The sequence below is a fragment of the Molothrus aeneus genome, chromosome 1, assembly GCF_037042795.1.
Source record: "Molothrus aeneus isolate 106 chromosome 1, BPBGC_Maene_1.0, whole genome shotgun sequence".
Lineage (NCBI taxonomy): Eukaryota > Metazoa > Chordata > Aves > Passeriformes > Icteridae > Molothrus > Molothrus aeneus.
The window spans coordinates 104072182-104085809 of NC_089646.1; the positions used below are offsets into that span (position 1 = coordinate 104072182).

Here is a 13628-nt window from a genome sequence, read left to right on the forward strand (position 1 = left end):
TGCAAATTCTGCCAACAACGTGAAAAAGACAGGAGATCTGGCACCCATTATTTTGTGATGCAGATAATTTAAATAATTGCTGTCATCCTACAGCTGGGCTGAAAGAGGCTGAATAAAACCAGTGTGGCACTTATTTAAACACTGTCTAGTCTACCTAATTGTGTCCTCTGACTTTTACCATCCCTATTATGTTTGCACTTCCTGTTTCTCAGTTTTGATTAAGTTGTGTATTTAAACTACTACATGCCTTGCAGATTCTTTTAACAATAGAAAAGTCTTTTCCTTGTGTGTGTGCAGAGCTCTGCAGCTATTCAGTACCTAAACTGGTGCCTCTGGACATTGCTATAATTGTGTACTTCCCTTTGCAAAGAAACTTCAGCAGGAGTATGAACTAAGTTGGTGATTTATTTTCTAGAAATGGCTACAAGTTCCTGTACTGTTCTGCCCGTGCCATTGGGATGGCAGATATCACCAGAGGATACCTGCACTGGGTGAATGACAAAGGAACAATTCTCCCCAGGGGCCCTCTCATGCTGTCCCCCAGCAGTTTGTTTTCTGCCTTTCACAGGTAAGCATGTGGGATTTCCTGTATCAGTTCCCTCCCCATTTCAGAGAAAGAGAAGATTAAAAGTATTTGGCATTACAGCTGTAACAAAACGTTCCACTCTGGACTATATTTGCTACTGAGACTTGATGTCCCTCTAGTGATCATTTAAAAACTCTGTTTTGTCTGAATTTCACATGTATACTTCTGTTCCTGTGGGCATGTTAGAAATGGCTACAAAACACAACATACTAGTCCAAGAAGAACTCATTTTCCCTTCTCTTTATTCATCTAGTCCATGACTGATGACTCTTAGGTTCTGTTTATATCAGTACATTTTTGTCTTTTTGAAGCATATCTTCAAGGTTTGCAGTGCACTGTTACTACACAAGATAGAAAGAAAAGAAAAAAAATCTGGGGAATATAGGCTGTAATGTGAAATGATCTTGTGGTGTTGGGATTGCTCCATATACAGCTGCTTAAAAAAAAGTATGGAGTTTAGGTATGGTTCAACCAAGCTGATCTTTTGGACCAGCCATAGTCTGCCTATTCTTAATGGGAGGAGTTAATAATGGACAGGTGTTTGGGGTTGGTTGTTTGAGGAGGGGATTTTGTCTGTTTAAGTTTTGTAGGGCTTTTTTGTTTATTTTTTTTTTATTTTGTCACCCGTAGCAATGACAGCAGCTTCCATTAATGTCATGGGCCTTACGCACTTCTGTCAGAGATTGGAGTTGTAACAAATACATTTATGTGTACTTGATTAGATCTTCTGATTCAGATAGTCAGCTACAGAAAAGCAGTTCACAGCTGCATTCACAGCTGGGAATTCCATTTCCATTCATACTTAGCCTATGCACAGTATTCATCTGTTTTTTTTACTGTAGGTGTCGGAAAAGAGGGAATGTTTGATTGTTTCTTGTATTATTCTTGGAGACCTACTTAGCACTGTCTCTCTATCTACCAGTGCTAGCAACAGGAAGCAATGAGAATATAAATACTGGATAAATGGGGAAAGGAGGATACCTTTTATCAAATCATGATTTAGAGTTTGACTGTTGATATTTTATTTTAGGGAAGTCATAGAAAAGAAGCCTGAAAAGTTCAAAATTGAATGTTTGAATGATATCAAGAATTTGTTTGCTCCCAGCAAACAGCCTTTTTATGCTGCTTTTGGAAACAGGCCCAATGTAAGTGCACCTTTCTAACTGAATGGTTAAAATGCATGTACTTGAGAAGCAAAACAAACAGGCTTTTCTTTTTGTGTTTATGAAAATTTGAATATGGAAATGGGACACTGCTGCTTTTATGGGTTTGGTCGGGAAAAGCCACATGCAGATACCTTAAGTAAAAGTTGCTACAACTGCTTATATGAGAAAGGTTACAAAGATGTATTAGGAGTCTCACTTTAATAAATATGTCCCACCTTTCTGAATTCTTTTAAAGTATTTTTGACTGCTTTGTGACCTAAGGGCATTAATTCAGTGCTTTACAGTCTTCAATCCCTTTTCTGGTTGTACGGTTCCTCTATTTTCTCTGCAGTTCAGTACTTCTGTAATTAAGTGACAGGGGCGTATTGTAAGAAGAATATTGTCACAGGGAGTGGTGTGGTGTAGACTTTGTGCATGTTTGTGGTCCTAGGCTTGGGCACAAGAATTAAATGTTTGGGGGCAGGGGGAATACTTTTTTATAGTGTGTGTGTATGTTTTGGGGGTTGGGGTTTCTTTACTGTTGCTTGAGGACTTTTTTTTAAGGGGCAGTTTTACTGTAGCCTTTTTGGATCAGCTTTTCTCACTCCTTTGATAAATTGCTTGTTACCACACTCAATAAGAAAATGTTGAAGCATGTACTTGTATTGGTGCTTTTGCAGGATGTATATGCCTACATGCAAGTGGGAGTTCCAGACTGCAGAATATTTACTGTGAATCCAAAGGGTGAACTGATCCAAGAACAGACAAAGGGAAACAAATCTTCGTAAGACCATTTTTGTTATTGCAGCTAAACAAAGTGTTTAGAAATGGGATTGTAAAATAATTGCATTTATGACTGTGATCTCCTTTTACATGTGAAATGTGGAAAATCTTATTTGCTGGGGACTTACAGCTTTTGATACTTGAATGAGACTTTTCAAAATGAAAATTGGAAAAATAGAGTTGAAAATCACTTTTGTGGTAGTAGGGCCTTATTTGACTAGAACTTTCTGGTCTGGACTTCTGAAGCTGCTTTTGACTGCAGCTGAACAGTAACTAGACTGTTAAATAATGGTCTTTCTTCTCCTTTAATACAGGTATTACAGGCTAAGCGAGCTTGTGGAATATGTGTTCCCATTGATTAATAAAGAACAGAGTTCTGCATTTCCGTGCCCAGAATTCAGCTCTTTTTGCTACTGGAGGGAGCCTCTTCCTGACCTTAACATGGATGACCTGGCCTGAAAAGTACTTCTCACCAGGAGATGGAATTTCATATTGAGCTACACAACTTCAGTTTAAATGTGAAGAACTTTCTTAATGAGGATGCTAATTTATATATTGGTACCGTAAGTCTTACTAAAGAAATCACTTTAATTTCATTGGTTTAAAACAAAGAAAATGCAAAGCTACTGTCTTTTTTTTTTTTTTTGTGGGAGGGTGTGTTGGTTTTTGTGTTTGTTTGTTTATTGTTTGTTTTTGTATACCTGTTCTATGGCACTTGAGATTGGCCTGTCATTGATGGTCATGGTACCCAAGTGCTTCAGGGCAACTAGATACTGAGGTTAAATATGACTTTGCATTTTCATCAATACAGACCTTATTGTAAACATAGTTTATTCTTTTTATGTTGTCTTAAGTATGTTTTCTAAAATGAAGCCAAAAAGTGTATGGAAACTGCCAAATAGAATGTCAGACCTATTAATGAAAATGTGGTTTAATGTTCAGATGGGCATTTAGGCCATTTTTGAAAGCAGCCAGAGCCTAAGACCACTGTGCTCTTTCTCAGCTAGAATACAGAAAATGTACAGACCTTGCTAGCCTGGCAGATTCTGAAGACATAAAATTCCTCTTTAAATGTAAATATGCCTTTTGTTACATGCACAAGACTGGGCTTGTACAAATCACACTCGTACTAACTCTGCTTATTACTTGTTTTTTTTTTTTACACACAATGTTAAAACTATTTCATGAGTTTGCTAAAATGAAAGATGTCTTCAGACACTTGTATGGCTTTTGTTGTTTTCAGGCTGTGCTGTGTCATGTTAAATTTTCATCAAGAAAAATCTTGGAGCATTTCTGTAAGGGTTGGGGAACTGGCATTTTTATTTCCTTTTTCAGCACAGATATAATGTGTATGTGTGTGTAAGCTGTGTAGGCCAGTAAAATGTATGTATAGATTATATTCAGGGAATTGCAATACTAAAAAATAATTATGTATTTAATTTTTTAATAGCCTACTGCAGGTCTCTCCAGAGTTCTGTATTGCAGGTTTTCAGTAGCTGGAAGAAAATGCAACTCAGTAGTGAGGTTCCAGCTGTGAGAATGGTTAAATGCTGCAGAGCAGAATAAAACTTTTTTTTCCTTTTTTTTTTTTTTTTTTTTTTTTTTCTTTTTAAGAAATTTTGGGTTATTTGCAAACATCATGCTGGTCATTCCTCAGGTTCCAGTCAGAGCCTGTGAACAAATTACATTCCAGTTCTGGTGTTTATCAGCTATAAAAGCAGCTAATTGACTTTCTCCAAAAGTACTTGAAAGGCAAAGGTGGCTGCTTTTTAAGTTGAATTAGTGCATGTGACTTCTTTTGGACAAAACTATGTGAGAATATATCATTCCACCAGCCCAAAGGGCTTAAGGACTACAGTCATTTAAACACCAGATCACTCAGTTTTACTACCTGCAAAAGCATACATTTAGAGGATTTTACATCTCTCCAGGAGTAATTTTTTCTCAATTTTCAGGCTGTCCTAACCCTCAGTTCTGATGTAACATCAGCTAACTGGACAATTGGTGAACTACTCGGGGGAGGAGGGGGCATTTTTAAATCACTTTAAAAATGAAATTACTATCCTCCCCACAGTTATAAAATTCTAGTGTATTCCTCTATTTATAAAACACTGGATAATGAGTGGAGGCAAGCAAAATCAACCTGGAATCTCTTTCAGAGCAGGAGAAGGAGAGTGGGATAAAAAAACGTAGCTGTCACGGTGTGTCATGCATGTCAGTGAATTGAAAGGCATCCTCATCTTTGTACTGTGAGAACAAAATAACTTCTGTGGTTCTTGGTCACCAATCTACTCAGTCTTTTAGTGGAGAGTTGAATCCTTTCACAGGATTCAACTCAAAGGATGTTTTACTGCTTTTTTCTCGTATTTTTTTCAATGTCAAAAGCTTGCAAACATAATTGCGTGTATTTTTTTTTTCGCTTTTCCTACTCTTTATCCCATAGATTTCATTAGAAACTAAAATTTTCATGATCACCAAGTGCTTTGAATATCAATGTGATTTGAGCTTTTAAGTCACTTAAATACTTTAAAATTAATAAATAAGAATCCAACGTAATAAAGTATTTTAATTACAAGATTAAATATTATATCTAAAGATTCTATTTTGCATAAAGGAAGTGAAGCAGCCTTTCCTAAAACAGTCTTTTTGTGGCTGTCAAAATTTGCTTTACCATGCTTAAGTCTACTCTTGGTAGCCCTGGTTTTACACAGCTTTTCTAAACATAAAAGCACTTCATGAAACCATGATGAGTTCCCAAATGGGACAGATTGTTACCATGGTTTGGTTGTGTTTTTTTGGGTTAATATTCTTTTTTCACTTTTCTTTTTTCCTTCAATTCCCTTCAACTTTTCAGACTGTCATAAAGATAAGCTGTGGATTTCAAGGTGGGGTCTTGAGTAAATGAGAAGTGTGGAAAAACAGTATCAGGTATATCTCCAAATACATGTACTTTCAGCTGGTATGAAAATGGGGGTTGTGTGAGTTTTGTTGAGAGCTCCTCATTCTGCTGGCATGTCACTTTGCATTGTAGGGGTGTCCAAAAGGTTGCTTAATTAAAAAAACAGATTTGTTTTTCTCTGTAACAGCTACAGTTTGATATTTGTTTTTTGATAAAATGTAAATGTTGCTGAGTCTTTCTGATATGAGCAGGGCAGGGGGTTTGGTTTTTCTAACTCTGGCTTGTATTTGAAGCTTTTCAGATTGTTTGTTAACCCCATTTAGGGACAGGATATGGGGCCTGTCGTTGTGTACCTGTGTTCTCGGGGCTGCTGGGCACTTTACTGACTCTAGAGCAGACATCTCGTTGCTATCAAGCTGTGGGCTTGTGCCACAACATGAACGTGGAGGGGGTAAATAAGAATTATGTGTTAGCTTGACCTTTGTTACCTTAGTGGAGAGAAGTGGCCTGAAACGAATGTTTGAGAACAAGTTGTGCTATACTGGTGTAAAATTAGCGCAAGCTACATCATTCTTTCTGTGAAAGAGGAACTTCTAAGTGTGCCTGGCTGTGGGCACACACACACCCCAGTTAAGACTGTGTTGTTGAAGATGCAGATCCTCTTAGCGTTGGAACCCCTCAAAGGCTGAGTCAATGACACCTGTCTGGGAGTAAATAAGGAACATTGCAATTCAAAACTTGTTAGTGACTTGGACATTACCTGTTTCTATAATGATTTAAAGATCAACAGTTTAAAGGGTATGCATTTCTGGATTTAATTTTTTTAAAATTTATTTACTGTACCAAGCATGTTTGTACTTCAGAAGATTGGGCTTTCATTCCCAACAGTGTACAAGTGCATGTGCAATCCTGGCTCATGTCGTCTTAACTTTCTGTCATCGGTATATGCCTTCCAAAACCCTTTTTTTTCTTTTCAACTGGAAAAGTTTTAACACTTGTGTCAACTCCATTATGGGACTTCTGAAGCAAACTCTGAATCCATTTATGGTAAACGTGAAAGAGATGAGATTTCATGTTAATATTTCATGCAAGTCTTCTAGAAAATGCTGTCATATGGATGAGTTGTTTAAATGACTGTAATGCAAATTCCTAGTGAAACATCACAGATAGAGAATTTGAGATGCCTTTAAAGTGTCACTTTTACCTGAAGAAATTTTAATTTCCAGAGTTAAAATTTGCTAAATAGAAAGGAATTGTTTGGGACTTTTTTACAGTGTTAATTACTTCCAGATGAAAGTTAAAATGTTGTTTATTTTGAGGGTGGGAAAACTCTCTTCAGTCATTTGTTTCATTTTTTATCTTGAAGATGTGGAATACTTGATTATTAAGCAACCCAATCACTAATAAGGTAGTGTGTTTAAAATGTCAAATCTGTGATCATACCAATACAGTGGTTTTTGTTAAGACTGGACTGTCTTGGGTACAGCAACCCACATTTCAGTGCAATGTTTATTGGTGTTCGGAACAATGTTATCACAATAAAAACAGACTTAAAGTAAAATTTCTCTTTACTTTGTATTTGGCAATTCCTTTATTGTACTGCTGAATGACTAAACATGGGGCTATTAAAATTGTGTTTATGTTCAGCATAGAATTCAAGTTGGTCTTCTCAGGATACAGTATATTTGCTTTCCTTCAGGCTTGATTTACTTTTTTTTTTTCAGAATATTTATACAGCTGATAAGACATTGCTGTCATCAAGCTTAACTTCTGTGCCAGTACCAATACTGGGTTACAACTATAATAAAAAGCAAACATGCACTTGGTAATATAAAATACCAGGTAACAGAGGCATGACTTGGGAATCTACAAGCTGCCTTGAAGAAAAAGTTGTAAGTGCAGTTTGAACTCTTGTAAATCTGCCCTAATTTGGAGTTTTATCCTGTTTCAATCAAAGTTAACTTTTCCCTTTCAAGGCAAAGAATATTGTCTTCCATAGCAGTTGTTAAATGGTTTGAAGCAAATATTGTGAGGTAGTCTTGGAAAAGGGGCCTCAAGCTTTCAATAGAAATTAATTTCTCTGGTCTCTTGCTGCTCTTGGTAAATGCAACCACCTAGCAGCCTACATAGAAAACCTGATTGTTCAGTCACATTATGATGGATCTGCATGAAAAGGTCAGTGATGCTGTGCCTCTTGGTCCTTCTGTGGTGTCATTGGTGTTACTGCTGGTGTTTTATCACCTCCTGTGTTCCTGCCAGGTTTCCCCCATGACTCTGCTGACACACTGCACTCATTCCTCCCAGCAGTCTGCTCACTGCCCATCCTTCACACCTGGGTCCGACTGCATCCTTGGTGCTGCAGTGAGTGACTCTGCCTCTGCAAGCAACAGAAGGGTGGTGTGTCCTGTGCCAAATGTATGCCAAATGTTTGAATCTGTTGCAAAAACTTTTCTGAGTTGGCATTGTTTCTCCTGTATCCATCTTACTGTAATGCACTCCTACTAGGGTGGTCTTGTTCTTGGTGGATGGATTTTTCTGTCTTGGAGCAGCTGGTTTCAATGTGTAAAGAACAGAATCACTGTTTCCAGGAGCAGAACACTGTGCCTGGAGTTATGTCATGCATGTGGTGCACTGAGGACCTGCAGTCCTGCACTGTTTTGGTGGGAAGTGTGTGCATGCTCCCACTTGTTGCCAGCTGAGCTCTTGTGCCAGCGGTGAGCACAGAGCCAGCTCAGCTAGGTTTTCTGGGCACATGTCCCCTGTGCTGTGTGTGCTCAGAGCTTTCACTGTTGGACACAGCAAGGGTTTTTCAGGGTCTTCTGCCTGGCAGAGATGGCCACTCCTGTGCAATGTGTTTCCTAAGCAGTCCCTTGCTGCTTTTGCTCCTTTCCCTTGCCTTAAATTAATCAAGCCCCCACTAGTGTTTCTGTCACACTTGAGCACTGGTACACCTCCTGTTCTTTCTGGTTGTATCTTTTAGCCAACCTTTCCCTGCCCTCTCTTTTTAATTCACCTTCCTACTTTGCTGGCCTCTAATCTTACATTTCCCACTTCTGATGATACTTCCTGTGTACCTGCTCTGGTGATCACAAGCAACACCATGAACTGCTCAGCCTAGAACTGGCTGAAGGGCAGGGCTCAGAGGGTTGTGGTGAAAGGGAAAGGAACTGCTGCTGGCTGGTGATGGGTGACCAGTGGTGCTCCTCAAAGCTCAATTCCAGGGCCAGTTCTGTTCAATGTATTTATCAATGGGCTGGATGCAGGAGCTGAATGCACCATTTGCAAGTTTGCTGACAATGCAAGCTGGGAGATGCTGTTCACTCTCAAGGGACAAGGCCTTGCAGAGAGATCTAGATGTACAGGAGCTCTGAGCAGCTCTGCTCTGCAGTGTTGGCATGGTTTAGGAATGGTATTCCCCAATTTTGTATTCCCACTGAAATACCCCAGACCACTGAGCTTTCACACCCTTCCTCCAGCTCCCTCTCTTCCCCTGTGGAGGGCTGGAAATGACAGCTGGAGGCACACAGAGCTGAAGATCACAGGTTGAGATTAGAACAATTTACTAGAAACAGCAGTGAAATAAGGAACAGTAACAACAGTGATAGGAACAGCAGAGTGTACAATTCATATCCAGTTGCTCACCCCTGCTGCAAAACTTAACCCTGTCCAAACCCAGAACCAGGACAAATGCAAAGGTCAGCGATTGGTAAAAATGAGCAACCAAACAAATTCCAGACAACTAACAACCCCCAAGGATCCCCAAACTACAGTGTTCATGGAATCTCTTGTGTGTAAGGCAGCCAGGTGCTCTCCCCACATGGAATTGGACGCTTCCTTTTCCCTGGAAGCCACCCTGGATTCCCCATGCTCTTGAACTTGAAGCTGCTTTGATGCACCACAAAGAAGGGGGTCCTGCCAGGGCCATGGGAATGGCTGGCTGTCCGCACTCTCAGTCACTGGGAAACACCCCATGCCAGCAGCATGGATGGAGGGGAGTGCAGCCTAAGAGTGCTCTGTGCAGCTGCTCAGCACTCCCAGGCATGGACAGCCCTTGCTCCATCTGCTGTGAGGCAGGCAGAGACTCACTGCAGCAGTGGCAGGAGGCTCAGCCCTGCAGATGCCACATCCTGCCCCTGTGGGCTCTGCCCCTGCCATGCTGGAGGAATGGAGGGGCCATCTCAGGATCCCCAAGCCTGTCAGTGTTTAAGAGGCATTAAAGGCAAAGGACAATGCCTTTGATCAACATGCTTTAGCTTTTGTCCAGCACTGAATTGGTCAGGCACTTGGAGTAGGTGATGGTTGTAGGTCCCTTGCAATACTTGCAACTGAAATACCAGGAATCAGTACAGTGACTGAGCAACTGAGATGGACAAGAGCTGTGTTGGCAGAACTTCTATGTACTACAAAGTCTATGTGACACAGTGCTTGACACTGAAAAATCATTTTAAATCTACATGCAAGCTTGACTGAGAAGCCAGAACCTGCAGTTCTAAAGGAGGCAGAGAAGAGAAAAAAATTTTGGCTTACAGTGCTGCTGTATTCCCTGGAAAGCAAAAGAGCATCAAGGCATTACACAAGAGGTAGGCTTTATTTGGACATAATCTGCAGTTGTTTTCTGTCACACAGTTTGTTCATGTTCCTGGATATTTCTCTCCCCCTTTGAGATTATTTTTATATATGCATGAATATATGTATAGACATGCACACCCTGAAGCATACTTTGAAATGCACTGTTCTTTTTGCTGAAAAACGTTAGTCATGTTCCTTTTTCACAATCAAGACAGTGAAATAAATGCCAAAACCTGGTTATGCAGTAACATGTTACAGGGTGTTGTTTGAAATCTCCCATATACAAAAAATTGGCAGAGCTGCTGTTCTGCATCCCAAGTCTGCAGGGTACATTGCAAAAAGGTTATGTTGGCTGGAGCACAAGTCTGTCTTGTGATGACAGGAGACTGCCCTCAGGTATTCCTGGTAGCTGGATGATTTGAACTCTGTGCCATCATCCAGGAGCAACCAGCAGCTGACCTGTACCTGCTGAGCAAGGAGGAGTGGAGTGCAGATTCCTCCCATCTCCAGCTGAGACTGTAAATGCATTTCTAGTTCTAGTGAGAGAACCCATGGCCACTACTGGGCTGTAATACAAGGACTTAGATAATCAGCGAGCAATCACTTCCAAATGCATGCTGTATTCTCAGGAAAGAGTTCAATCCTGATTTGAATCTCCTGGTTGTAGTTGGGGAACTCTTTACCTTGCATTCCCAGCACATTTTAAAGCTGCATGGGGTGGTGATGGGCTTGTTGTTTCAAGCTGCTTTCTTATGCTTTCCACCTACAGCTTGCTTGACTATTTTTAATTTTTCTTTTTGGGCCAGCTGGTTTCATCAAACCAACTAGAGTCTCAGTGACACTAGCACAAACTAGCCTGGTGCAACTAGTCTGGTGTACACTGAAAGGAAATGTGATAGAATACCACAGAAAGTCCTCATAGCTTTGAGTGTTCTCAAAGTGGACAGTAGAAAAATGTCTTTGCTGTCTCCAGAGGTCTTAATAGCAAATTAAAATAATGAGGTAGAATTTTTTTTACACTTTTTGCAGTGAAAATTGGCATTCCTGCTTTGCTGCAGTCTTTCCTGGGGATATGACTGATTTATAAGTCACATTGGGGTTTTAGGATAGGCTTGCCACATTTGGCCAGAGGCAAGTCTCTCTGGCTGTCAGCATGCTGGCTTGGCTTCAGATGTTCTGGCTGCTAAAGCCCTGCCTCTGGGAACTCACCTGTCTCACAAGTGATGCTGCCCTGGAGACTCATCTGGTTTGTATATTTGCAGTCCCTAGGAACCAGGGGGCCTCGTGCCTGGCTGAGGGACTGTCAGACACACATCTGCCTGTACAGCATTGGTAGGTGAGTTTATTCTTCCTGAGTTTCTTCCTCTTTTGATGTCAAATTAGAGCACTGGGCCCAACAGATACTGTATTGCCTAAGAGCTTTGCAATTCTCATGTACTGCATTACTAAACTACCTACAATGCAGCTCTAAAAGGTAGCACTGTGATCTGTGAGACAGGCACCAGTCCTATCTTAGAGCTCCCACCTCCTGGATTTTTTTTAAGGCTTTCTCAGTTAACAGATGCTTCCTATTTGAGCTTGTGGGTTCTCCTGGATGTGGCAGTCAAATCATAAACCCACAGTGAGAAATTCTCCTTTCAGTGCAGGTCTTTCCGTGTGCTGCTGCTGATTCTCACCAGATGTAAATGCTCTGTCAGTAGGCACAGGTATTCTGGAGCAGAGCTCTTACTCCCTTCTTTGAAGCTGGGCTGCTCTGTGTGGAGCCAGCCCTTGTCAGGGCTATGAATGCATTTGTGCCCAAGTCTCTTCCAGCTCTTGCATTATTAATATTTAATCCAAGCACTGACTGGAGCAGAGACAAACTCAGGTTTTATTCTCCCTTTCCCTGTTGATGGGCTACATCCCTGTGGTCTTCCCAGGTGAGTGAATATTCCTCTTGTTAGCTCCAGGAAAATAACCTCATTAGGAGGAACTAAACCACCTACACTGATTACAGCAATTACCAAGGAAGTGCAAATTAAGGTCAAATCCCTCTCAACAAAGGTGGGAATCTTAGATAGAGGTTCCTTGTAAAAGGTCATAGCTTTACCCACCCACACAGCTCGAGATGAATGGGAAGCTGTCCCTCAAAAGTCTAAAGGTGCCCTCAAAATAAGGTGCTGAGATTGTGCCCTGCTGTGACTCAGTTTAGGGAATGCCCTACAGCAGTGTACAAGTACCAGTTACGCTGCATTTTGATGCTTAAACTGTCCCAGCACAGGCAGCAGCAGATCCTGGGTCTAAAGGGAAACTTTCTGGTGTAGGATGGCCCTGTCCCATTAGCAGAACTGGGCATGTGAAGATCTGTTAGCTGGATTTAGGAATCTCCTGGAGCAGTTAGGTAATAATTAAATGATCGATAATAATTAAATAATTGATTTGCAACTCAGCACTAAACTTGCACTGATGATTCTTAAAAATTTCTCACTTGGGGGAGGTGGAACAAAAAGGTTGTGTTTGCCAGCTAGGTCTCCCTAAGCACTCAGCTCATTTTGTTTGTTTCCATGAGTCATTTTTAGAACAGGCAACAATAATCTTGAGTCATACATAGTCTGGAGCCAGCTTCTTAGAGAACACAGCTTTCTGGAGGAGAGTGAAAAATATCCTGAAAGGAAAAGTGCTTCTCTGGCTTTTGTACGTAACAAGAAATTATGTTTTTAAAACAAAGAAAAAGCGAATTATACGCTTGGCTTTTGAAAACACAGAAAACAACCCTTCCTGTCTGTCCCTACCATTCTGAGCCCTAGGAAGGCATGGGACAGAAAGGACAAAAGAAAGTTAAGCCCCCCTTGAACGAGTGTGCAGTTGCTGACTGTGTGCTAATGCTCAGGTCCAGAAACACAGGCAGGGAAACGGGATGGAGGCGGCTCCTTCCATCAGTGCAAGTTGACTGTACATCTTTGGCTACTGCCTGCCAGCTGCTCTGTCAGAAACAGCCTTCCCCCTGCAAACACAGCTTGCCCCAGCTCCTGCTTATCTCTAACACCGTCATTTCTGGAAATCAGGTGTCAAGAGATCTTCCCAAATCAGGTGCTTTAAACTCCACCCACAATTTCCTTCCTGTGCTCACAAGTGCCCCAGTGCAACCCTAGCTGCACTAGGACTGACTCAGAGGTCCCCTGTGGACAGAAAGCTTTTTTTGCCTGCTCTTCTTAAAGCAGTTCAGCTTCCAGGATGTGATAGTTTGTTGTGGGAAGGCCTGAACTCATTGCCTGGAAACAGTTATTAGGGAGTATCTGTTCCAAAACTAAGTAACAAAAGCACAAGTCTTCATCTGATCTCCTCAGATGGGAAGATCTTCAGCTAAATACAATGTACTGCTTTACAGCGCAGGCAGTTCTTCCCTCACCTAAAAAAAATGTTTGTTCTGAGGCTACAAACAGCTGTTCTGCATTTGTAATAAGGAAAATACACTACACAAACCACTATGATAAATACAGCTCTATGTGGCATGAACAGACTACTAAAAAGGTCAGCCGATACAAAGAATGTACAAGTGACAAATATATGTACATGTGAAAAATGAATATACAGTCCTGCTCTCAGTTAAACATGGCTGGATTTCAGCCACAGAAGTGATCGAAATGCTAACTCCTAAGAGCCAAAG

The 13628-nt window shown here is 40.9% G+C and overlaps 1 protein-coding gene across 1 annotated transcript in view; it reads left to right on the forward strand.

Annotated features, from left to right (window-relative positions):
• Window positions 1-4097, forward strand: part of LPIN2 (lipin 2) — a 41165-nt gene extending 37068 nt beyond the window's left edge. The window contains exons 17-20 of the mRNA XM_066562183.1: window positions 416-568; window positions 1617-1731; window positions 2412-2515; window positions 2829-4097. Of these exons, the coding sequence (XP_066418280.1) occupies window positions 416-568; window positions 1617-1731; window positions 2412-2515; window positions 2829-2973 (517 nt within the window). The 3' untranslated portion in view covers window positions 2974-4097. The remainder of the gene's footprint in view (window positions 1-415; window positions 569-1616; window positions 1732-2411; window positions 2516-2828) is intronic.
• Window positions 4098-13628: the final 9531 nt, after the last annotated feature.